The sequence below is a fragment of the Myxocyprinus asiaticus genome, chromosome 34, assembly GCF_019703515.2.
Source record: "Myxocyprinus asiaticus isolate MX2 ecotype Aquarium Trade chromosome 34, UBuf_Myxa_2, whole genome shotgun sequence".
NCBI lineage: Eukaryota > Metazoa > Chordata > Actinopteri > Cypriniformes > Catostomidae > Myxocyprinus > Myxocyprinus asiaticus.
In genome coordinates, this window is record NC_059377.1 from 34,976,486 (window position 1) to 35,003,812 (window position 27,327).

General features: G+C 36.1%; 1 protein-coding gene across 1 annotated transcript; it reads right to left on the reverse strand.

Moving 5' to 3' along the window:
* Window positions 1-1,412: 1,412 nt before the first annotated feature.
* On the reverse strand, window positions 1,413-25,167 carry LOC127425629 (uncharacterized). Its single transcript, XM_051671819.1, has 17 exons — window positions 25,135-25,167; window positions 24,916-24,999; window positions 23,917-24,320; window positions 10,108-10,255; window positions 9,913-10,017; window positions 9,191-9,268; window positions 9,033-9,080; window positions 6,651-6,731; window positions 6,264-6,344; window positions 5,930-6,025; window positions 5,637-5,728; window positions 4,349-4,434; window positions 4,000-4,104; window positions 3,527-3,679; window positions 3,089-3,205; window positions 2,129-2,215; window positions 1,413-1,586 (listed from the first exon to the last, which is right to left on the reverse strand). Exons 3-11 carry the CDS (start codon window positions 23,966-23,968, stop codon window positions 5,638-5,640), a joined length of 780 nt encoding a protein of 259 aa, XP_051527779.1. The 5' UTR covers window positions 23,969-24,320; window positions 24,916-24,999; window positions 25,135-25,167; the 3' UTR covers window positions 1,413-1,586; window positions 2,129-2,215; window positions 3,089-3,205; window positions 3,527-3,679; window positions 4,000-4,104; window positions 4,349-4,434; window position 5,637.
* Window positions 25,168-27,327: the final 2,160 nt, after the last annotated feature.

The window sequence follows — 27,327 nt, forward strand, 5'->3', positions numbered from 1 at the left end:
AAGTTCCATTACCTTGTTACGCAAGTCTTTTGACAGTTCTTTTCTGCTCCCCACGGCTCAGTATCTAGCCTGCTCAGTGCATCCACGTGAGAGATAAAAAACTCATTGACTATTTATACACAGACACTAATTGCAATTTAAAAAGCCACAGGTGTGGGAAATTAAACTTTAATTGCCATTTAAACCTGTGTGTGTCACCTTGTGTGTCTGTAACATGGCCAAACATTCAAGGGTATGTAAACTTTTGATCAGGGCCATTTGGGTGATTTCTGTTATCATTATGATTTAAAAAGGAGCCAAACAACTATGTGATAATAAATGGCTTCATATGATCACTATCCTTAAATAAAAGTCAATGTTTTTTTGCATGATCAGTCCTATTCTCAAAATCAATGCCAAAATTTCACAATTTATGCCAGGGTATGCAAACTTTTGAGCACAACTGTATATATATATATTCTATTTAAAATTTATATTTATTATTTGTAAATATTGAGGTGTGTGGGAAACAGAGGTATCTAAGAAAAACATTTCAACATAAAAAGACATAGTCGTAGGTCTACTGTGCACAATTTATTTCTCTGTCAGGAAATCACTGGATCTTCCATCAGCAAAGAATATTGCTCCTTTGAAAGCCAGTTTAAATGAAAGATTTAATGCATGCTCATGTGCAACCAATGGCAGTGAAGCTGATGCATGCTGCTTTCCTTTTCACTGACTTAGCAGACACACAAGCAGATGTTAACCACACTTTTTTCAAACTCTCTTCTGACATCTTATGCCACCATCTGTGCATGGCTTTGTATTAGACTAGAATTTAATTAAAAGTAATTTATTCTGTTTACACCTCATATTCTGAATGGCTTAACACATTTCTTTTATTAATCTTTTCTTTGGATAAATGTTTCAGAATATATAAATACTAATTGCTTTGATAGGCAGCAAAATATCTTAATTTTGGCAGTGATGTTTTCAACATGTTTCTTAAGTCATTCAAAATATGAGAAGGTGTCACTAGATTTATTTTTAATTTTTACTCAATATTTTGGGTATTTTATTCCATGTATCATATCTTTAAAACATCTATTTAACCTTTAATTTAAATAAAATGAAATTAGACCTACTGTATCTTATGGTTATGAAACACAAATAAAGACTTGTTAATAACAAAAGATATGTGTAAAATGCATAAGAAACTCTATTATTTTATGTTGTTATATATAATTTGCTTAGAAATACAGAAAATAATAGAATCTGAATTAATCCAGTATTAACAGCAGTTATAAAAGATGATCCACAAGTTTCAGAACAAGGAGCAGACTCAACTCAGTCCCCTGCCACAGATTTTTTGAGGCCAAATTTGGGCATACTGACTAGAACAAGAACAAACTACTGTAGAGACAAGGAGGGAAGAGAAAACAGACATAATGTATGTGTACTCAGTGAGATTGATGGATAAAACCTTTTAATTTAATTTATTTATTTTCTGCCTTGAGAGAGATTAATCAGACAGAAGGAAACCCAAAATATTAATCAAGTCATTATTTGTAGTAGAAAAGGTTTTGAGCATCACTTTGCCAAGAGTTCTGAAAAAGAAAATGAAAAAAATGCTAGCAACGTTATATTTTTTGTATCAAATAAAATGCTATGTTATACTGTTTTTGTAAGTACTGATTTAAATATTCTTTCATGTTTTGAAGATTAATAGTCTTAATAGGGACTTCATATAAAGAATAGTTCTTACTGAACAGAAGCACTGATTCTTGCATCCAGACCATCTATCTTTTTTACATATTTCTCGAAGAGTATGTTTGTAACATTGATAATAGTTCTTTATAATAATGAGTAAAACAAGAAAAATATTGTATTAAATTGCATTGTAACAGAATGTTGTGTTTTCAGAAATATGTAGGCCATTGCATTTGCATTTAACTGAGGTAAGACACAAAAGTAATAAATGTACAATATTTTCAGTTTATGCAGTGTTACATAAGCAATAAGCCTATAGTTTTTCTTATAAAGCAGACATATACTGTACTGTGTATATACAACTGAAACTTGTTTACATCCAACCCTTTTGGGATTACTTTCAACAACTTAAATATTTTAATACTGAATGTTTTCTTACTTGTGTGCTTCATTAAGCTTCTCTGGAGTTAATTCTCCACTGTCAATTATCTCTTTAATGAAAATGGTCTTCACTTCATCCCAGTACCTAGAAATGTGAAGTAAAAGCAGTATCCATGAGGATTTGCATTTAAACATTGTTTAACAATTTATTAATAAAAAGCTCTTTCTTTATTATAGCATGTGGTTAGATGTTTTAAGTGGTGTTTGAAGGCAACAGCTTATAACACAAATAAAGTTGTCACATTTTTATTTAAAATATTCCACAAAACTTGCTACAATTACATAATGTTAAGAAATAGGACAAGGACAATCATTTGGACAAATAAGATAATACAAGTGCTTAAAAATATCAAAAGTCAGTCAATAAACATAAATAAAAATTATCTTCTAAGCAAGCTTTATGATTTAAATGTGCCGTGGTTCGGCTGGGAAACCAAAAAGGAATAACTGTGTTATTTCCAAATATCCCATACCCTGATCCACTATTACTTTATTATATTTATATATTATTATTTACTTTAAACTAAAGCTTTATTGGGTTGTAAGTCAAAGGTAAGATTAAACATTTATTATTGGGCCTTTTAATAATATAGTTTGAAACTATAAATACTGCATATATCGTATTAGTGCATTACTGATATGTTTATTATAGGCTTTACCTTGCTGATTGTTCAATTTCATACTCATTCATATTGTTGTTTATCATAGAGAGAACCTGGTCCCTGATGTCAAAGGACATTTCTTTGATTTTGCTGCTCCAAACATCAAGAGAGAAGATGGTTGGTAACAATTTCATTAGAACAAATTCCACGTAAAAACGCAATCTAGCTAATATCTCTAGCTATCAGCTTTCACTATATGTAAGCACAAAATTCATTTGGCTTCTCAGAGGAACATGGTACAAACAGTGTACATGTAAAAAGAAACAAACTTAACCTATCTGCTTAACCTATCTTACCGTAAATGTTGCAGATAGTTCTCATCTTCCCCATCTGATGTCATTTTGTTTTGCTTGTTTTTAGTGAGTTTCAAAATGTAATTATTAAAAATATTCCATAGTTCAGGAAGCTCTTTCCTGGATGACAACAGGCAAATATTTCATTCTATAGCTTACTGTATATGATCGAATAATAATAATAATGAATAACCACATACTCACATGCTTATCAAGATAAACTAAGAAAGTGAATGGTGACAGTCAGTAAGCTGTTAGAGTATCTGATGACCAAGTTTTCATTTTTGGATGAACTATCCCTTAAAATACTGTATTGTTCAACTTGTTTACTTGTGACACCAGCTCATTTTTGTTGTATTTTTGTACTGGGGCATCTGTAACATATACTGTACATCTGGTGTCCAGTGTGAGCTAATAGGCAATGAATCCAAATGTTCTTACCTCAGATTGTACATGATTTCCTCTCCTAGTTGTTCAGTAAGTATGTCATTAGCTTTGTTTAGATAATAACTGATCTCAGAAATCCCAAGGCCGTTTTCAGACAGATGTTCATATATAGGAAGAGGGTAAACTGTAGCCATCTTAAGGATAGCCCTGTAAAGTATGCAAAAGAACAAACTGAATCGATATGCACTTAATTTCTAAGCAATGCATCTGTTTAAAAATAAATAAATAAAAACTGGTGTAACAGACCCTATTAAGTTGGATTGCGACACATTTATCAGGCATACCTTACACATACCACACAGTAAATATAACAGCATTATTAATGATTAATGGATATTAATTGATGCATCTTTCCTTTAATCATCCCCTGACGTCTGTGGTCTCAGCTTTAAACAAGTTATTAGAGTTCATTCATGGTCATTGATTGTGCATAGTGTGTAATGAATGAAAAGTACTGTAGTACTTACCAGTTGGACTGATTGAATCTATCAAAACCAAAAATCTCAGTACCCCATTTGTAGTATTCCATGTCTGCACTGTCAAAATAATTGCTGAAATGCTGATCTGCCCAACTAGATATAGAAAAGAAGTCAAATCATAGTTATCTGCAAGATAGCAGTCACATAGCATTACAATAGCATTGCAAAGATGTTGACAAATTGTTTTTTATTAGTAGAACAGATGACAGCATTCAAACCCCATACTCTAATTTTCAGAATCTCAAGAACTCTTCATTTTCTTGGCAGGTGGAGTCATGAGCTGTCATCTTATAATTCAAATGTAATTATAAAAAGTACAATTGTAATCTTTTCTTACATTAAGCTTGACGTCCTGTCTCTGGGTCAGTAATTATATGATAATTTTCAGATGTGTTTTTCAGCACTCTTAGCTCCTTCCATCACCTGCAACACAAAACAAAAATGCTAAAAATAAAAACCTCAACACTCAGGTAATTATATAATATTACTGTATCTATAAAAATATACATTTAGATGCTATTTTGTCACAATCTTGCTGTTGCCTAACATTAAAACAGTTAATGAGGTTATAGTTGAGTAGTTAAAGATTTTGGCGGGTAATCTGAAGGTTACAGGTTAAATCCCAGAATGGGGCAATTCTCACTGGAGTATTCCAATAACTGTTTGGGGGCCTTAAGTCTTAAAGGGATTGTTCACCCAAAAATGAAAAATGTATTCACCCTCATGCCATCCCATATGTGTATTTTTTAGAAGAATATCTCAGCTCTGTAGGGCCATACAATGCAAGTTGAATGGTGGCCAGAACTGCGAAGGTCCAAAAAGCAGATAAAAGCAGCATAAAAGTAATCCATAAGTCTTGAGACATACTGTATCTTAAAAAGCGATCTAATTGGTGCGGGTGAGAAACAGACCAATATTTAGGTCATTTTTTACTATAAATCTCCACTTTTACTTTCACTTTCACATTTGAAAGGAACATTTGGCGCCTGTTTAGTTTCACTTTCACATCTGAAAATGAAGTGGAGATTTATAGTAAAAAGGACTTAAATATTGATCTGTTTCTCACCCACACCTATCATATCACTTCTGAAGAAATGGATTAAACCACTGGAGGGAGTCTTATGGATTACATTTATGCTGCTTTTATCTGCTTTTGGACCTTCAGATTTCTGGTCACCATTCACTGGCATTGAAAAGACCAGCAGAGCTGAGATATTATTCTAAAAAAAAAAAATTTATTCTGCAGAAGAAAGAAAGTCATACACATCTGGAATGGCATGAGGGTGAGAGAATTTTAATTTTTGGGAGAACTATCCCTTTAAGTCTGAAGTCTAAAGAAAAGTTCTGAAGAAAGATCCAAACTGAAATCACCAAGGATATTAGGTTACTAAACTTGTTTAAAATGTTTTTGTAATTTGGCTGGAGAGTTTCTGGAATCTTCTGTGATGACCAAAGAATTCAACCTGCAGCAACGCTCTCTAATAAATAAGATAAATAAGATAATATCTCTCCCTATTATCATCAGTCAACTTTTAAGATAACTTTATAGATATGATCAACACTTTTTATTAAATACAAGATGCATTATGTCAGTGTAAAATCTAAGGCTCTAATCACAAACTTACCTCAGAGAATCTTAATATTATCATGGAATATACGGCTTTCGGTGTATTCCAAAAGTTCTTCCCAGTAAAAAGCAAAAATCCCAGAGACAGTCCTATTAAAAACACAGTCAGTAAATCACTGCTCACACTTTATAATCATTAACATTAATAAGACATTAACAGATCAGTATATGTACATTCAAATATGAATATGAAAATATAACATCTGTGTTTCATACCAAGTTTAAACTCTCAAAATGTCCTATTGCATTAATAGTCTTGTTGTGATCATTGCTCTTGATTAATGGCCTTACCTCAACGTTATTTGAAAATCATTCTTCTCTTTCTGCCTCTCTAAGTTAGAAATTTTCTTGGCCTTCTCTATGACCAAATGTATAGCCATTTGTGCACTATAAAACAAACATTGTAAAGCATCAAATACAATGTTGTTTTCATCATGTGTTATCTGAGTGTCAAACATAATGTTTTAGTCAACAGAATCTTTTAAGGGAACACAGTGACTGCATGGAAGAACTGAAATGCCAGGTCTCAAAACGTTACTAATAATTATAATTTAAATAATTTATAGTATTCATTTTGTACTGTTTTGTCCTGTAACATAGCAATGCATGACAAAACGGATCTTACTCCTCATAAAGTTGGTCAATGTCTATTTTTCCAAGTTCCGAAGCTACTTTTAGGATTCCCTTCATGCAGGGTTCCACCATCCTGTTAGATGTCACAACAAAGAAAAGTCATTTTTACACAAAATTCTGCCATCAATCTATCATAATTATTTTGTTTTACATTCAAATATAAAATGTCATCATTTACTTTGATTCTGAACATTTACATTTTTTAAGGGAAATGGACTAAAAAATTCTTATTTCTACAAAAGAGCTTCAGATTAAAAAGAGGATAACATCTTATAGTAATTTACACAATGTGTTTAGCACCTTAAGTTAAATTTAATGAAAAAAAGAAAATGTTCAAAGGTAAAGAAAAAGTTTTGGTTTTACATGAGGTCATGCATACCGAGATAGTAGGTAACTGAGGAACCCCGAGGGATCATTGTAGATTAGTGGGGCACCTGGAAAGTAACGTGGCTCCATTTCTCTGTAATAAACAAAATAGATCATTTACAACATTACAATATGATAATTTTAAAAGTTATGCAGAGCCAGATTCAGGGAAAATCTTTAGAAAGTTTAGGTTTATAATATCTTTAAAGACCCCATGAAATCACAATAGTAGTCGTGTGGCTTTTAGCTCTTTCATGTTAGCTTTGAAGCCATCTATTTTCTGGTCTGCTCTTAAAAGTTGACCAAATAAACCTTTAGAAGATATAAGAATTTCAAATGTACAGTCTCTTTCTTGCAGGAAAATATTGATGACCAGGGTTGGGGATTAACGGAATACATGTAACAGGATTACGTATTTAAAATACAAAATATTAGTAACTATATTCCACTTAAGTTACCATTTAAATGATTGGCAATCAGAATACAGTTACATTCAAAAAGTATTTAATTACTGAAGAAATTACTTTGCATTTTATTGTCATTTGTTTCATTACATTTTTAGTCTGTTTTGTTGTCCGTATAAATTATGCGATCCAAAGAGTGTTTGAACAGCCGTGAAACACTTTCTTATGATGTTTAACTTTTATACGAGCATACAGAGGCCGCTTTTAAACTGTTCCAAGTGAAAAGGTGGATATGATGTTATACAATCAGATTATGTGGTTTTTTACATTTTTGGAGAAGCAGAAATAGTTAACCTTATGTAAATTGACGTGATCATTTAGCTTTATGCTATGCTAAAATGCTATTTCTAGCCCTTTCACATGCACCTGTTATCAGGCACAGATTATACTTTTCTATCAAGAAAATACACATTAGATGATAATTATTTTTCACTAGTAAGATCTTTAAAATTAGGGCAAAGATGTACTGCAAAAATCTTATTCTTGATGATAATTTTTTTTTTCATGACATGCCTTTTTAAAAATTATTTTATATTCATTGTGTAATGGTAGCCAGCTGGTAGGTAGCTGTGCAGTGTGTAAACCTCACTCCGCTGGCCTCGAGAGGCACACCAGCAACTGACTCTAGGGACTATAGCCTTTAGCCACCTCATTAGCGTGTCCACCTCCTATGCTGGAGACGCTGGTTTGAATCCCGCTCGGAGTGGGTCAAGCAAGACTGGTTACAGTTGTGCCGTGACCCGGATGGGAGTGAGGTTTAGGGGAGTGAGTGTAACGGCAGTGTCTAAACCTCACTCCCCTGGCCTCAAGAGGCGCTCTAGCAACTTACACTAGAGGCTGTAGTCTTTAGCCTCCTCATTAGGGAGCCTGCTTCCCATGTCAGAGACGCCAGGTTCGAATCCTGTTCGGAGCACGTCGAGCAGGACCAGTTACACTTGTTTACTTATAATATTAAAGTTTTTTGCATTTGCATTTAAACATTTTTAAACCCTCATTCTGACCCTCTGTCAGAAACACTTGGTTTAGGTGCTGCTCTCCTTTAAGACTTGACAGTAAACACCCACTGTTATGACTGTCTCTCTTCTCTTGACTGACCGGCTCTCTCCTTGCCATCTCACTGCTCACCGCTACTGGGTGGGCTACCGAAGTGATATGGTAAAGTACTCGTTGATGTGTTGCTGTGCAGGCAGTCAGATGCAAATAACTACCACAGTGTGACATCACAATGTGGAGGAAGTAGAGAACGAGTCATTTTGGCAGCTTAGTTTCATCAAATGCTCTTTTTTCATAATTGAAACTTACAGTATGTTTTTATAGTACAATGACCTCTTATTTGTCAAAATATCAAGGAAAACTTGATTCCTCATGTCATGACCACTTTAAAACAAGATAAATTTACTTTACCATGTTTTATAAGCAACACTGCATAAGATGTTTAGCTGGTTTTTTCCCCAGAGAATTTGTTTTTCATATAATTGTATTTTGTCTTAAAATACTGGCATATTTTTTTATTTGTTATTCACATGTTCACAGACAAAACAAGTAAAAAAAAAATCTGCCAGTGCTGAAGAAGTAAACCAAAGTATTTAGATTGCATTACTGGCCTTGAGTAATCTAACAGAATATGTTACAAATTACATTTTACAGCATGTATTCTGTCATCTGTAGTGGAATACATTTCAAAAGTAACCCTCCCAACCCTGAATGATGAGTCATCTTGTACTACACAGTGTGTTTGTCCAATCAAATGCTCTATAGAATGAGAGTGTCCCTCCCATAGCTAAAGCCTATTTGTTATTTAAAAAACAAAAAGGATCCCTTCTAAATGTCCTGCCAAAACTTCCTGTTTCAAAAGGAAATATGTTAACACAGGTCAGACAACTGCACTTGTCAAGAGATTTCATGGAATCTTTAAGGGGAGACATGCTTACTTCCAGATCTCAACAATGGTCTCATTTTTAAAGACCCCTTGGAATATTCTGTCAGTAGATCAAAACAATCTCATTAGTCTTTTAGTCACATAATGATAATGATGAAAATGTCTTATAATAATAATAATAATAATCAATTGGCTGAATGCCCTTCTTACTGTAAATGGTCATCTGGAAATGTGTCTATCAGACGAAACAGACCATCTCCATAGAACAAACGAAGACTATTATAAATTCTGTGAAACAAAGAAAACAAGAATAAATCAGGATGGTTTTGTTTTGATATTGAAACAAATCCACCATAATTCTTCATCTTAGCGAACCATTTTGTAATGTTCAAGAGGATTATATTTAGACATGTTCAAGATTATAGTAATCAGTATGTAACAGTTAATTTGAGGATTTATGTCATTGGAAAATTTGGAAGGGAGAGATTAATGACATACTGAATCTTCCTGTCAGTTCATTATTAAATGATGGGCCAACTTTATATTAGGTGTCTTTAACTACTAAGTACTTAAACATTAAATACTATGTACTTATTATATGCATATGTGTTGTTGCATTGTACTTACATTTAAAGAACCTGCATTTAATTACATCTGTAGTTACACTGTTAAACTTACCCCTAATCCTATACCTAACCCGACCCCAATACTTACCCTAAACTCTAAACCTAATCTAAACCTTAACCCTAAACCTACCTGTACCTCAACCTCAGTAGCAGCAAATGTGAATCTTGTGAGAATTTTGCAAAACAAAATGTAGTTACATGTATGTATTTTAATATTAGTACACCGTAGTTAAAGACACTAATATAAAGACACTTATTATTAAGTATAAACATCCTTTTGAATCCTGTGGATAAAGTTCAACTCACTTCATTGCTATAAGTAAATCATCCTGGTTTCCTTTAGCTCTTTCCTCAGCAATGATCTCCTTAATGAACTCTTTCAAAGACATCAGCAAGTCTTGCATCTCATTGCTGCACAACATAAGAAACAAGGGTTATGTTAAGACATATTGAAATTATAGTGTGTGATACAATAATATCCATATATGTAACTGGTTTTACCCTGTTTTGTTTATCTCATTTTCTTTCACAACTGTTTCTGCTGCCACTTTTAGGTTGTCCAAGAATTTCAAAAACACTTCAGCCTCAAATGTGAAGAGTTTCTCTGCAATTTCATAGTCTTTTTCTGTCAGGGTGACACTGTATAAACCTTCATAAAAACATAAACAGAATAAACAAATTAAATTGTTATTGTCTTTTTTAAAAGCAGATATAGAGAGATGAGCCAAAACATTATGACCAGTATGCTTTTGGTCCTCCGCGTGCCGCCACAACAGCACCAAGGACTCTATAAAACCCCTGAAGGTGTCCTGTGGTATCTGGCACCCAGACATTAGCAGCAGATCCTTCAAGTCCTGTAAGTTGCAAGGTGGAGCTGCCTTGGATCAGACTTGTTGGTCCAGCACATCCCACAGATGCTCAATCGGATTGAGATCTGGTGAATTTGGAGGCCAGGGCAACACCTTGAACTCTTCATTATGTTCCTCAAATGATTCCCGAACAATGTACGCAGTGTTGGACCAGACGGGATAGCCTTTGTTCCCCTCGTGCATCAATGAGCGCTCAACACCCTGTTGGCGGTTTGTGGTGTGTCCCTCCTCGGACCACTGTCGGTTAACTCTCATCTGACCAAAAAATCTGCTGACTTTACAAACACTAAAGTCGACAAACAACCAATAGAAAAATGATGGACTGTGCTCTATGAACCCTCTTAGTGACCTTAAACTGTCTTCAGGGAGGAGTTTACTTTGAAATGATTTCAGAAGAGCTGTAATGACACACCAACTCAGGAGCTGAGATGAACCCAGATGCGGGAGTTTTACACTGGACGCAGGAAAATCAGGTAAGCAAAGTGAGGCAAGTATTCTGGTAAGGTACAAAGTCTTTGAACACAGTCTTTGATCATACAGTGAACCAAGGCAGAAGGCAGAGATCCATAAATGGTTAATTCCAAATTAACTCGTGCCCAAACACGTAACTTAAACTTCAGACAGGGTCACAGGTGAGTCACTTTCATAAAACAGAGGAGCAGGTTTGTATATCAAGACAAAGTATTTTCAGAGTTTTCAAATTCACAGTTCCAGTACATTCAGAGAGGTTCGTTATCTAACAGGCAAGTTTCAAACAGATGAGTATATATGCAGTAAACTCAGGTTTCACAAAGTCCCTTATCTTGCACATCAGGAGCAGATAGTTGACAAACAGGTGAGGTTAACACAGGTGAGTAGGTATGCTGTATTCTCAGAATCACTTATCTAGTATATCCAGAACAGATTGTTGATAATCAGGTAAGTAATAAACAGAAAAGCAGTATTCCACTGCGGCAGAGCGAAAGGGAAGTCCAAGGTACCTACAACAAGGCCAGGCACTAACTGAGTGTGAGAGTGAGACTTAAGTGCAAGTTTTAAGGAGGTGATGATAAGCTGCAGGTGTGAGTGATTAAAACTTGGGCGAGTGAGAGCGGGTGACTGACGGTGAGGGAGAGCCCGGTGTGCTCATGACAGATATTGGTCAGAACCCAATTTTTTATATGTTTATCCCCCAAATTTATAACCACCCCATCACCCAAAATACAGAGTATGGGGCAAAGTAAAATTTGAGTGCCCAAAACGTCACACATACAACTCTGAACCTTCAACCAAAATTCTTGGATCTTAACACACACCCAAAAAACATGGGTTGTGTCTCCATCTTCTGATTGGCTTCGCCAGCAGGTGGGTGTGTCTTTAAGACCAAGCCTATACAATCTAGAGGGGGCCCAATAGAATCTATGTAAAATCTTGAATTGCATAAGGCACACCCTTGCATCTCTAGATGCAGACTTGACGTTTTTTTAGAATCCTAGCCCACACTCCCTCCTCCAATAGCAAGTTTAAATCTTTCTCCCATAATCTCTTGATAGAAGTTAAAGCTCTGACCCCCAGACTCTGAATTAACAGGGAGTAATACACTGATGCCTCATGACCTTTTCCAAAAGCAGTAATCACCTCTCCCAGCGTATCTGCCACTTTAGGGTTGTGTGAGCTACTCCCAAAAACAATACAGAGCAGGTGGCGCAGCTGTAAATACCTATAGAACTGAGATCTGGGGATCCCAAAATGTTGAACCAAATTTTCAAAAGATCTCAACACTCCACTCTCATATAGGTCACCAAGTGTAGTAACCCCCCTCACAATTCACTCTGACCAGCAGAAAGGGGACTTATTAATACATAATTTAGGGTTCAACCATATGCTTGAGGCAACATTTAAATAAATGTCAGAATTAAACACTCTAGACACTTTTGTTCATACCGAGTGCAAATGTGAAATAACAGACTGTAATGTAACTTCTCTGATTAGTTTGATAGAAAGGCTTTGCAATGGCAAAATAGGGGCAAGAACTTCCTGTTCAATACGAAACCAGGAAGGGGCTCTCTCAGGTGGAAGTGACCAATGGACCAAATGTCTGAGACTGAATGAATAATAATAAAACAAAATCTTGGGTAGGCCTAGCCCACCTTTGTCAGTCGGCCTATGTAACTTATTAAAATGTAATCTAGGATGCTTACCATTCCAAATGAAGGAATCTGCTATGCTATCAAATTGCTTAAAATAAGAGAGGGGGACAACTACAGGGAGAGATTGTAACAGGTAGTTAAATTTTGGAATACAATTCATTTTAATAACATTAACCTTCCGAATCATAAATAAATGTAATGAAGCCCACCTGCCCACATCACTCAAAAAGCTTTTTATTAAGGTGTCAAAATTAACTCTAACTAAATCAGACAAATTTGCTGGGAATAAAATGGCCAAATACTTAATGCCCTATTTGGGACACTGGAAGGTGCCTGGCTGGAAAGCCGTTACTGGGCAGTACGTTGTCAGAGCCAAAGCTTCAGATTTAGACCAATTGACTCTGTATTCTGAGAATTTAGAAAAGGAATTAATAATTCTATGGAGGCAAGGCATAGATCTAATGGGGTTGGAGACGAATAATAAAATATAATGTGCGTAAAGCAAAAGTTTACAAGCCATACCTCCCGCCACCACTCCTGGAAAATCATCTTCACTCCTTATCGCGGCTGCTAATTGTTCCAGGGCAAGACAGAACAACAATGGGAAAGAGGACAACCCTGCCGGGTGACCCTATCCAGTCTAAAATAATCCGAAATTAATCCATTTGTTTGTACCGCTGCTACCGGGTGTCTATAAAGTAACTTAAACCATCCAATAAAAGTATTCCCGAACACGTATATTTCCAAAATCTTAAAAAGATAATTCCATTCTACCATTGGCGTCAAGTGAGATGGCCGTGACCGGAGTCTGATCATTCGCCACTGACCACATAATATTGATGAAATGCCTAATGTTATCAGAAGAGCTGTGGCCCCGAATAAACATCACCTAATCTATATGTATAAGAGATGTTATAACTTTACTTAATCGGTTAGCCAGAATTTTGGAAAATATTTTATGTCTATCTGGATAGGGAAATTTGACGGTAACTCTTACACTCACTTGGATCTTTGTCTTTTTTAAGAATCATTCTGATCCGGGCTTGTGTCATGGTTGGCATATAAACTTCTAACAAATGTGGAGCCAGTTCTGTAGCATAAGATCTAAAAAATTCAGAGACAAAGCAATCTGGCCCCGGAGACTTACCTGTAGGCAAGGCCTTAATTACCTCACCAAGCTCCTCCAAGGTTATCTCAGAATCAAGAGATTTTTTTGCAGGGGGCGCAAGAGAGAAGCACATGGAGTAGGACACATTTTGTGTCAGCTCCGCCATTCTCACTGGCATAAATAGACAAAAATAGCTAAAAACTTCAGCGCTTTTGCCAAACTTGATCTGAAAACAACCGCTAAAGTCTGGACAATGATTAAATCTAAGAAGACTGGTAAAAAGGTTTCACTTCTAGCTGCTGGAGACGTGGAAGATTCTCCATTGTGCACAACCCCAGTGGAGTTTAATGCTAGCGGTCAATCTAGTTCGACTTCTGAGACCAGGAATGCTGAAACTGTCCAATTGTTGTATAATGAAGTTGAGGTCTCACCTAAAGCAATCCTCACGGCTATCAGGAAAATGGACACCTCCATGAATGTGCGATTCAACGATCTCGAGGCTTTCTTGCAGGAGTGCAGACCGCACTAGTTGCTAACGCGTCCTGTATTGCTGACATGGACGAGGCCAGTACTGACCATGAGAGGCGCGTTTCTCATCTTGAGCATATCTGTTCTACCCTAACACAGGAAAATATGTCACTAAAGACCAAGATAACGGATTTAGAGACCAGATCTCGAAGACAGAATATAAAGATAGTAGGCCTGCCTGAAAACATAGAGAAAGGGAACCCCGCATGATTTGTATCCAATCTATCGCCTTCACTGCTGGGGGAAACCAACTTCCCTCGCAGGGTAAAAGTTGGTCATGTGCACCATGTCGGACACCTTGTAAGCAACAGATTTAGGATTCACCATGATGGTGTAAAAACAGAAATTCTACATCTTTCCCACAACCAGAGTCCTCTCTCCTATGATGGAAATCGTGTTAGCATCTTCCAGGATTTTCCAGCTGAGATTTCCAACCAACACAAGCAGTTTGATGGTACAAGGGAGAAGTTAAGAGCTAAAGGAATAAAATATGGTCTCCTGTACCCAGCGTGACACGTCTTCACTTATGGGAAGACAAAGAAAATATTCTCGTGTCCACAGGAGGTAGAGTCTTACATTGACAACCTCCCAACATGAGGTACGGTGAAGTGCAGTGGGGTACATCTAGGTAAAAGTGAGTTTCCCACCTCTTAAGCTGGGTGGATTGTCCGAACTATGAATACTCAGACTTGGTTTGTGGTATAGACCTGGGCTATCTGTCCAGACTATTTTTATACTGTTTTGCACAGAATTTAAGAACTGCTCGGCAGTCGAAACTATTTCGTTTAAGTTTGTGCTCGGCCTCTAAGAGTGAGTATGGAGCTGCAGGTGACTGTTTTAAATTACAGATAAGTTGTTAGCTGTTATTTTTCATTTTCTTTTGATTCCTAGTGCAATGAGTGGCCGCCTCAAGTTTGAATGGGGGTTTTTGAGATTCGCTTATGTTGGGGAAGCGATCATATTGGGGCAATGCTATGCCAGTTTCTTATTGTGTTATGTTTTTTTATGTGTGTTTTTTGTATTGTTTATCTTACAGTGCCTAAATTATATGCAGTACGTCTACAATCACTCTATCGTATGTTAAACACAGCACATGGATGAATATCTTGAGCTGGAATGTGTGGCTTAAATAATATTGTTAAAAGATCCAAAGTCGGGGGCCTGGGTAGCTCAGTGAGTATTGATGCTGACTACCACCCCTGGAGTCACGAGTTCGAATCCAGGGTGTGATGAGTGACTCCAGCCAGGTCTCCTAAGCAACCAAATTGGCCCGGTTGCTAGGGAGGGTGGAGTCACATGGGATAACCTCCTCGTGGTCGCGATAAGTGGTTCTCGCTCTCAATGGGGCGCGTGGATTGCGGAGAGTAGCATTAGCCTCCACATGCGGAGTCTCCGCAGGGTCATGCACAACGAGCCACGTGATAAGATTTGCGGATTGACAGTCTCAGAAGTGGAGGCAACTGAGACTTGTCCTCCACCACCTGGATTGAGGTGAGTAACCACGCCACCATGAGGACCTACTAAGTAGTGGGAATTGGGCATTCCAAATTGGAAGAAAAGGGGATTAAAAAAAATTCTTTACAAGCAGACATAATGTTTTTGCAAGAAATTTACATTCTAATGCTCATAGACTCAGATGCAATTGGGTAGGCCAAATGTATCACTCCACTTTCTCAACAAAAGCCAGAGGAGTGTCTATATTAATATGCAAAAACATTCCATTTCAGCATTTGTCTACTAAAAGTGATACCAGTGGACGGTATCTGATGACTGGTACTATCTTGGAAAAGCACGTTACATTCCTGAACCTGTTTGCTAACAACTTTGATGACCCACATTTTTTTGGTCTGTTTTTAACATCATACCTGACATAGACACTGTAAGGCTGGAGTCGGAACGTCTGGACAAAGGGACGACTACTCCCTGGGAGAACAAATGACTTTCCTGAGAATTAACATTTGAACATTCTCTTGCAAAAAATAGCAACACCATCCGAGACACACCACACCGAGCATTTTACACCTCACCCTTGCACTCTCCCCATCACTCTCTGTTCCCCCTTTTCTCTCCCTCACCTAAAACTCACTCAAGATCTATGCAATCTTAAGTGTGTGCTATAAGTCACTATACATATTTAGTATCATTTCAAATGTCTCAGTGCGTCTGGTAAAATGGTCTCATTCTCCCAGCCATAGTACAAACCTCCAAGAAGTTTTAGAAGATGAGAAATATTGTGTGCCACTTAAGGTGTTCCCTCCCCCAGACCCTTCATTCAAACTACCTCCTGTATGTAAATAAGTGCTCTCTTCTACAGGTATCGAGAACCCATTCAATCACAAATTCTGATTGCCCATTTGTGACCCCCTGAATAGGGGACCAAAACCTAATTATAATTGCAGACACCACCATTTGGTAAGCCTATTGAATTATCTGGGTATTTAATGAGAGATGGCAAAAGGGTTCATGGAATCTGTATACAGATCTCCCGCATGATCACTGTGCGTAGTTTTCATTGCCAGGTAAATATTCTTAAATTCCTTGATCTCTGAATTGTTGATATTGTATGTGATTGGCTAATGATTTTATTCTTTGAATTGGATTTTGAATTATTGTTTTGCTACCTGGTTAATAAATTGTTATGTTTAAAATTATTCTAATTGACCTTGTGTTATTAACTCTAGTAGATTACGTTAAGTCCATAACACCACAAATCTATGCTCAGGTTAGTAACGGACTAAAATACAGCTTCGGTGGAGCAGAGGGGCACACCGACTGATGTTTTAGAGCTCCGACTAACACATTGGCATTAGTCATGTATACTTAGACTGTAGAGGCTAATAATGGGTTTTTCCATTTAGAACAATAAGGTGTTGTCAGACCAGTCTAAATATGGGTGAGCCTCAACCTCTGATTATTGTAATATTATTTTAAGTATAAGTGTACGTGGGAAACCATGGCATGACTATACAAAGTTACCATTAGAAAAAGTTAAATTGGTCAGCTTAGTTCTATGGTAATGGTCATGACCTCTGGTTAGATATCGTCTTACCTTAATTAAGTGTGTTCAGATCTATGGGGACTAGATAATATATTCTAGAATGAGCAAAGGGGAGTACGGCTGTCTAGGATATAAGTCACTCGTCTCTGTCTAATGACCAAGACTGACGAATTTGTGATTATGAGATCGTATACCCAGCCGGTGCGAGACTCAAAGTGTTGTAGGAATCCAGATGAACGAGTGTAGAATGTAAAGTAAAGTGTTAAATAGAATAATCAAACATTCACCTAAATTTAATGATTAACAAACATCATTTAAACCTTTTTTCATTATTGGAGTCAGATGAAATAAAGAAGTAATACATATAAGGAAATGTATTTAATTTAATCTTGTAGTGTTGTGTAAAACCTACAAGGACCTTACAACGCCACTCATCACATCATAATTGTATTCTTGATCCTTTTATGGATAGGCTTTTGTCTAGCCCCCCCAAATCTTCTAACTCAGTAATTGTTCTTAATAAACTTATTCACTCATTGAATATACTTGATATCTGGAGACTTCACCACCCCACTGACAAAGAATACTCCTTTTTTTTTTTTCAAAAGTTCATAAACCATATACAAGAATTGACTACTTTCTGACTTTAGAAGGTTTTATCTTCTAAATATCATAATATTTGAATTTCGGACCATTGCCCAGTTTCTATATCAGTGGATTTTGAAATAGAATGACCTCCGTATGCATGGTGTTTTAACCCTACACTGCTAAATGAAGGAAACTTTAAAGAGAAATGTCCTGCTTATATAACAGATTACCTTACCCTAAATGATAGAGGCAATGTGACTGATTCGACATTATGGGAGGCTCTCAAAGTGGTCATGAGAGGCCATGTTATAGCATTTCAAGCTGAACTAAAGAAGCAAAGGGCGAAACACTATCTGAAATAGAGAACCAGCTTTTAGATTTGGAACAATGGTTTAAACTCACCATGTCTATTTCAATCTTGTCTAATATTATTAAACTGAAATATGAATATAACACCATTTTGTCAAGTCAAATTAGCACCCTTTTACTAAAGGTTAGGCAGAAACATTTTGAATTAGGAGACAAACCCAGCAGTTTACTAGCTCGTCAACTTAGAGGCATACAAGCAAGTAGAGCCATCAATTCCATCAGGTCAAAGTCTGGGGTGCTAACCACTAAACCAACAGAAATAAATCAAGTATTTCGGGAATTCTATCAGAATTTATACACCTCTCAAAATAAAGGGGATGTGGCAGATGTTACAAAGTTTATCCGTTCTCCCTAAAATAAGTGATGAAGCTAGAGAAGGTTTGAATTCGGATATTACATTAGAGGAAGTCCTTACAGCTATCAAGAGCTTTCCCTATGGTAAAGCAGCAGGTATATTTAAATATCACTATTTTTATTTAAAAAAATACTTCCTAACATAAAACAATGCCACATTGCAGGACAGGACAGGACAGAGGGAATAAATAGGGAGCAAACTAATTAAGGGGAATGGGGAAACAGGTGTGGCTCATCATGCTGACTAGCAATTACAGAGATTGACCCTGAGAGGAAACCCAGTGATCACAGTCAGCATATGGCATGATCAAACAAAAACACAAACATATGACGCAGGGGAAGCACAAGGACAGACAAAACCGGGCTGAAAAGCCCGGAGTCCTGACAATTTCATTCTCTCACAATATTCCATTTCAATCTCTCACAATATTATTCGAAAGATTACATTTGAATCTTTATCATTTTTGTATATTTGTTCTCACAAAATATCAACAGACTTAAACAGAGCAAGACTGTTATAGTAGTTCTTGTTAAACAACATATTTTCACATTTATTTCAACAGTGCAAACTAAAACTGCATTCCAGCCACAATATATTAAGTTTAACAGTTTAGTTAGTTTCAGTCTAGTTTAAGTACTTCTATAACATTAGGGCACATTGTTGTTTAGCAGAGTTGAATTTCAAAGATTTTAACATCTTGAGATTCTGTTGTACAAGCAATTTGTAAAACATAAATCTCTAATGTAATTACATTTAAAATTAAGGTTTTTTGGTGCAAATGTACAGGATAACAGTGGAATGAACTGTACATATTGATTACTGGTTTTACTTAGTGCTTACTAAAGAAATGATTTTAATATTATCTCAGAGAGAGAAATATGTCTCAATACAGCATGTTAAATATATGACCACTGTTGAAATATTACTATGTACAGTTATGCTCAAAAGTTTGCATACCCTGGCAGAAATTGTGAAATTTTGGCATTGATTTTGAAAATAGGACTGATCATGCAAAAAAAATGTATTTTATTTAAGGATAGTGATCATATGAAGCCATTTATTATCACATAGTTATTTGGCTCCTTTTTAAATCATAATGGTAACAGTCATCACCCAAATGGCCCTGATCAAAAGTTTACATACCCTTGAATGTTTGGCCTTGTTACAGACACACAAGGTGACACACACAGGTTTAAATGGCAATTAAAGGTTCATTTCCCACACCTGTGGCTTTTTAAATTGCAATTAGTGTCTGTGTATAAATAGTCAATGAGTTTGTTAGCTCTCACGTGGATGCACTGAGCAGGCTAGATACTGAGCCATGGGGAGCAGAAAAGAACTGTCAAAAGACCTGCGTAACAAGGTAATGGAACTTTATAAAGATGGAAAAGGATATAAAAAGATATCCAAAGCCTTGAAAATGCCAGTCAGTACTGTTCAATCACTTATTAAGAAGTGGAAAATTCGGGGATCTCTTGATACCAAGCCAAGGTCAGGTAGACCAAGAAAGATTTCAGCCACAACTGCCAGAAGAATTGTTCAGGATACAAAGAAAAACCCATAGGTAACCTCAGGAGAAATACAGGCTGCTCTGGAAAAAGATGGTGTGGTTGTTTCAAGGAGCACAATACGATGATACTTGAACAAAAATGAGCTGCATTGTCGAGTTGCCAGAAAGAAGCCTTTAGTGTGCCAATACCACAAAAAAGCCCAGTTACAAATTGCCCGACAACACCTTGACACGCCTCACAGATTCTGGCACACTTGGAGTGACAAGACCAAAATATAGCTTTATGGTCACAACCATAAGCGCTATGTTTGGAGAGGGGTCAACAAGGCCTATAGTGAAAAGAATACCATCCCCACTGTGAAGCATGGTGGTGGCTCACTGATGTTTTGGGGGTGTGTGAGCTCTGAAGGCACGGGGAATCTTGTGAAAATTGATGGCAAGATGAATGCAGCATGTTATCAGAAAATACTGGCAGACAATTTGCATTCTTCTGCACGAAAGCTGCACATGGGATGCACTTGGACTTTCTAGCAGGACAATGACCCTAAGCACAAGGCCAAGCTGACCCTCCAGTGGTTACAACAGAAAAAGGTGAAGGTTCTGGAGTGGCCATCACAGTCTCCTGACCTTAATATCATCGAGCCACTCTGGGGAGATCTCAAACGTGCGGTTCATGCAAGATGACCAAAGACTTTGTATGACCTGGAGGCATTTTGCCAAGACAAATTGGCAGCTATACCATCTGCAAGAATTTGGGGCCTCATAGGCAACTATTACAAAAGACTGCACGCTGTCATTGATGCTAAAGGGGGCAATACACAGTATTAAGAACTAAGGGTATGCAGACTTTTATACAGGGGTCATTTCATTTTTTTCTTTGTTGCCATGTTTTGTTTTATGATTGTGTCATTCTGTTATAACCTACAGTTGAATATGAATCCCATAAGAAATAAAAGAAATGTGTTTTGCTTGCTCACTCAAGTTTTCTTTAAAAATGGTACATATATTACCAATTCTCCAAGGGTATACAAACTTTTGAGCACAACTGTATATATTGTGGCTTTTGATTTTGTTGATAAGTTTTGTTAGCTCTTCATGACCTATGACAGCGAAGGATTGAAGTTGCTCATGAGGCAAATTATGAGACACTGTTTTCTGAGGTGCTGTGGCTGTTGATTACATAGTTCCAATTTTATTTCTGATTATTTCAATTTTATCAGCAAAGAAATTCATGAAGTCATTATTATTGTGCTGTGACTGAATATCTGGTTCAGTCAGTGCTTTATTTCTAACCAATTTAGCCACCATATTGAATAAACACCTAGGATTGTTGTGGTTATTTTCTATGAGTTTGCTAAAATATGCTGACCTGGCAGCTTTTAGTGCCTGTCTGTAGCTACAGACATTATCCTTCCATGCACTGCAAAATACCTCTAATTTTGTATTCTTCCACTTGCGCTCCATTTTCCAAGCTGCTCTCTTGAGATCATGAGTGTGATCATTGTACCATGGTGTGGGGCTTTTTTCTTGAATTTTCTTTAAGCGAAGGGGGGCGACACCTTCAAGAGTGCTAGAGAAGATTGTATTTATATTTTTTGTTATTACATCAAGTTCTTCTAGACTTTATGGCTTACTGAGTATATGAGACAATTCAGGAAGATTATTAGTGAAGCTATCTTTAGTGGTCAAAAGAATAGCTCTATCTGAATGATAGCGTGGTGTAGATTGAGTAACATTATCTGATCGCAGCAAACAAGAGATGAGGTAATGATCTGAGATGTCATCGCTCTGTGGTAGAATTTCTAGAGTGTCAACTCCATATGACAGAATTAAATCTAGCGTATGATTATGGTGATGAGTTGGTCCTGGCACATTTTGTCTGACTCCAAGAGAGTTGAGAATATCAATAAATGCTAATCCCAATGTGTCATTTTCATTATCTATGTGAATGTTGAACCAACAATTAAACTCTATCTACATTAACTGCTAGATCTGATAGAAAATGTGCAAATTCACCAAGGAAATCTGAGTACGGCCCGGGTGATCTATATAATGTAGCAAGTGCAAAAGACGACAGAGATTTTTTATTTATATCTGACGGTGTCACATTAAGCATTCTTATTTCAAAAGACTTAAACTTATATCCTGTCCTCTGAGTAACACCAAAAACTTCACTGTAAATTGTAGCAACACCTCCTCCTCAACCCTTCATGTGAGGCTCATGTTTGTAACAATAACCTGAGGGAGCAGATTCATTTAAACTAATATATTTATCCAGTTTAAGCCAGGTGTCAGTCATACAGCGTGTATCCAAACTATGATCTGTAATAATGTAATTTACAATTAGCTTTGGTAGAAAGAGATCTAATGTTTAGTAGCCCTACTTTAATATGATGTTTATCTTCAAATGTTTTGTTTTTTTCAAGTTTGACCTTAATCACACTTTTTCTAAATTATTTAGAGAGGGGTTTGTGTTTGGTAGTTCAGGGAACAGACACATTCTCTATATGATATCTAGGTGATACAGGTCTCTATGTGTTGTAGTTTATGTGACCTCTGTGATGTCTCAAGGCAGGTGTTGTAAGATATCTCAACTGTCTCTGTGACAGCTCTAGACTCTGTAAACGGCAAACAAAAATATGTCTGCAGACAAGGATGCTTTAGACCTGTCAATCATTTTGCACATTCTCATACTGTTGTAGTTGCAGTGAATTATTGAGACTTACTGCCATTTTTAAGCCAGGTTGTTCATAACAGTTGTCAGTTGAGGGCGCAATTTTGCTGCTGTTTTTTTATTTTAACAACCGTTTCTGCACTATGTCGATCTCAAAGCTCATTTGGTATCTTTGGAATGCTGGGTTTTGGAATGAGGTGGTGTGGCTAATCCAACGGCTCAGTCTCGTGGAAGTAGAAAGGCTAAAATTGCTTACAGTACCTTTAAGTTCTGCAAGATTTCTATAAATGTGTATCTTAAAGATACACTCAGTAATTTTTATATATATATATATTGTGCCAATACAACAGTTGTCTTGGACATCATAATGACGGCAATCAGTATGGATGCAGAATCAAGCAAAAGCAAATGTTTTTGATTATCAATACGATGCCATTGTGGAAATTCGTTTTTTTTTTCTCTCTTTTGGGAATATGGACCAAAAACATTGATGACACAGCCTGCACTACACAGATATTTGTCCAATCAAATGCTCACTAGAATGAGAGTGTTCCTCCCCCTATGATCATGTGCAATGACTAGAAACAAACAGCAAATCATGTTCATGGCTGTGAAGAAACTAAAGCCTATTGGCTGTTTAAAAAATGGAATGGGCCCTTTAAAGGAAAATTCCTGGTTCAATACAATTTAAGCTCAATCTACAGAATTTCTGACATAATGTTGATTACCACAAAAAATAATTACAACTCATCAATACTTTACAAAAGCAAAGATCGAGATTACAGTGAGGCAATTAAACGGAAGTGAATGGAGACAATTTCTGGAGGGCTTAAAGACAGAAATGTGCAGCTTATAGTACATTTCTTGCATTCTTGCATTTAAAATTTGTGTATTATTTGAGCTGTAAAGTTGTTTAAATCATCGTTTTTACAGTGGTTTTAGGGTTTGTTGACGTTACATCGTCATGGCAACAAAGTTGTAAAATTGGCTATAACTTTACACAGAAAAGGTTAGTAGGCAATTTTATCAAACTAAAATCATGTTAACACGCTTATTGTTTACGTCTTGTGGCTATACATTTGAAGTAGTGAGTATTTTAACGTTTACGGATTGACCCCCTTTCACTTCCATTTTAAGTGCCTCACTGTAACTCAGATGAAAAGTGAAACAAATTAGATTTACCAGTTGGACTGATTGAATCTGTCACAACCAAATACTTGATTTCCATATCCATTAAGTCCGAGGCCAATGCTGTTAAAGAATTTACCAAAATGACAATCGGTCCAACTAGAAAAGAAAAATAAATCAGTTTCAAGGTATATTAGACGGCTGCTGCTGACCACAACACAATGTATGTAGGAGGACTATTATCCTGGAGTAATCTAATAAATAAACAGAATGAAATATAGTTATTTCGAGATTTTCTTTAAACAGATCAAGTACAACATTCAAGCTTGGTTACTGGAATTAATATTAACAAATGTTCTTACCTTAATGATATAAGAAAATCATTCTTCTCTTTTTGCCTCTCTAAGGCTGAAATTTCATTGGCCTTTTCTCTAACTTGACTCATCGCCTCCTGCACACTTTGTAGGAGACAATGAGCAGTTAAAATTGCAATTTATGAATGTATTTTAGTCATATGTCAATGTGTGCATTTTTTCAATGTGAACAACAACGTAAAGGGATAGTTCACCCAGAAGTGACAAATCTGTAATGATTTACTCTGCCCCATGTTAACCAGAATGACGTACTTTCTTCTTTGGAACACAAAAGTAGATGTTAGGCAGAATTATATTATATGTTAAAAATATCCAATGAAAGTGAATGGTGAATGAGGCTAACATCTACTTTAGTGTTTCATTGCTCACAACATACGAGTGAGCAAATGATAACAAATTTTAAATTTTTTTAAAATGAAAATGTCACCTTGCACAATTAATATTTGTTGTATAATCACAAACAAAGTGTTGGTTCAAGGAGTAATATTATGTAAAAACTGAACATGTAGACTCTTCAGGGACGACTGTTAATGGTAAATGGACAAAGGTATCATGTTTTGGTAATAAAAACAATTACCATTACAGATAAAACTTGATTATTGCTGATTATAGCCTATTTGGTTAAATACTACATTAAACATAAAAAAGTAAAAAAATAAAAATTATAGTGAGTTCATACGCCTTGGCCAGAAGTTAGCTGAAGAAATCCATAGGTTTACTGTAGATTGGAGGAGCTCTTGGAAGGTAGTTTGCCTCCACATGTCTGGATGAATAAATTATGAATGGTAGAGTTATGGACAATCCATTGCATGCATGGACATATAAACTTATGTTCAGCAGGCAAACATTTTTGATACAAGAGCATTGTCAAATCTGTCCAACTGCAAAACATGCTTACGTCCAGAACTCCACCACTGTCTCTTTTTTTAAAGGTCCCACGATATATTTTCATGAATCTGTTGAACAAAAGCACATTAGTGGGTTATATGTAAGTCATGGGTCTTGGAGATAATTAAATACTTTACCACCTATACTATAGGCTATTTTATACATGTACTGGGTAAATGGTATGGACATCTTATGTAAATAAATGGTTTTCAGCGACCTCATGGACCATTATACCACGCCTAAAACCAGCAGGAAACAAAAGCTTTGCGAGATGTGTCTTGTGAAACAAACAAAAATCTTAAATCTTATCACAAAAATAATTATAAAAATAATAATTAATATAAGACACACTTCTTCTTTATTTATATGGCTTCTAATATTTAAATTCAGAATAATGTATAATAATTGAGTTAGTTTGCTTAATGTGTGTCATTTTTTTATTATTATTATTATTATTGAAATGGTGTTTGAAAGATTTCCAGAGGTGGTACCTTGAGTATCTTTTAATTTTTTACAGTAGGCCATACTAGTACTTTAAGTGTGTGTTTACATGGGTAATGAGCATGTATTAACCGCCCTACAAAGTGAGAACTGTATTTCAAGTTTTTTGTAAGTTTGACTTTGTTAAAATGTGATAACATAAAGAAACAAATTATAGACAGCACTTTTTGATCAGTGAACAGATTTACTGTGGTGATATATTTGAATTGTCCTCACTCTCTTTAGTTCTATCAATATCACTGATTTCTTTTACAATATCTCTTAAGACTTTCATGTGTCCTTGAATAGCAATCCTTGAAAACACAGAGAAATGTGGTCAAGAAGGGCTTAAAATTCAGTCCAAGCATTAATCACGAAGTTATTGCGGGTCTTACCTAGATTTTCGAAACTGGTCATCTCACACTATTTACTCTGTAGCATTTCTGACTTTATCCAGGAAGTTTAAAAAGACTACAGTCCCAGAATTTAGGATTTTTTTCTCTTAAGTTTGATGTGTTGGAACTCTGCATGCCTTCAGAACAATTACAGACAAGAAATCTCAATCTATTTGAGTTCACTATGAAAGTCCAAAGTAAATTTGTGTACATTTATTTCAACACTGACTTCCAGGACAGACTAGTAACAGGCTGGGTCTAAATAAACATTTAACTGTTAATATTAAAGGATTTTGCATATAGATTTTCACTGATGCTTTCATTTTTGCATTATATTTCCTCCCCATTCACAAAATACAGAGAACATGTATCTTTCAGCATTAACTTGATTGGATAAAACCTACCAAATGTTAATACTGTTATAGGCCTGTGTACAACTGGCTTTTTTTTATTGACTCTTTCATTTCCTGCTGGAGAATGTATGAAAAGTCATTTGGCAAATTGTGTACCTTTGCTCGGCCATTTGACATTTTTATTTCAATATATTCGATAAAAAATTTCAAGCAGTAATGCATGCTGCAGTCAAGACTGTAGTGATATCAGGATTTATATAGGCATCACTGAATGGAACTTAAAGGGACAGTTCACCCAAAAATGAAAATTCTCATCATATATTCACCCTCACGCCATCCCAGATGTGTATGATTTTCTTTCTTCTGCTGAACACAAAGATGTTTAGAAGAATATCTCAGCTCTATAAGTCCTCAAAATGCAAGTGAATTGGTACAAACATTTTGAAGCTACAAAATGCACATAAAGGCAGCATAAAAGTAATCAATACGACTCCAGTGGTTTAATCCATATCTTCAGAAGTGATATGATAGGTATGGTTGAGAAACAGATCAATATTTAAGTCTGTTTTTAGCATAAATTCTCCTCCCTGCCCAGTAGGTGGCGATATGCACGAAGAATGCAAATCGCCAAAACAAAAGAAGAATGTGAAAGTTTAATAATAAAAAAGGACTTAAATACTGATCTGTTTCTCATCTACAACTATCATATCACTTCTGAAGACTGTTTGTGTTCAGCAGAAGAAAGTCATACACATCTGGGATGGCATGAGGGTGAGTAAATGATGAGAGAATTTTCATATTTGGGGTGAACTATCCCTTTCATATGAGTGAGAGAACTCAGCACTTTCATATAATTTAGAGTTTCCAACTTGTATTCCAAGTGACATGAACAGTAGACTATTTACTAGTTGAAAGCTCCCAAATACAGTAATTCTGATATGGCGTTATTAATAATTGTATAAAGGAGGTAATCGG

Bases quoted from the DNA above. Each gene is read 5' to 3' on its own strand.
- LOC127425629 (XM_051671819.1), bottom strand. From the start codon at position 23,968: ATGGATATGGAAATCAAGTATTTGGTTGTGACAGATTCAATCAGTCCA. The intron at 10,018-10,107 runs GTAAAACCAGTT...TATGTTGTGCAG, and splicing joins AATGAGATAAACAAAACAGG to CAATGAGATGCAAGACTTGC. The intron at 9,269-9,912 runs GTGAGTTGAACT...TTTGTTTCACAG, and splicing joins GATTTACTTATAGCAATGAA to AATTTATAATAGTCTTCGTT.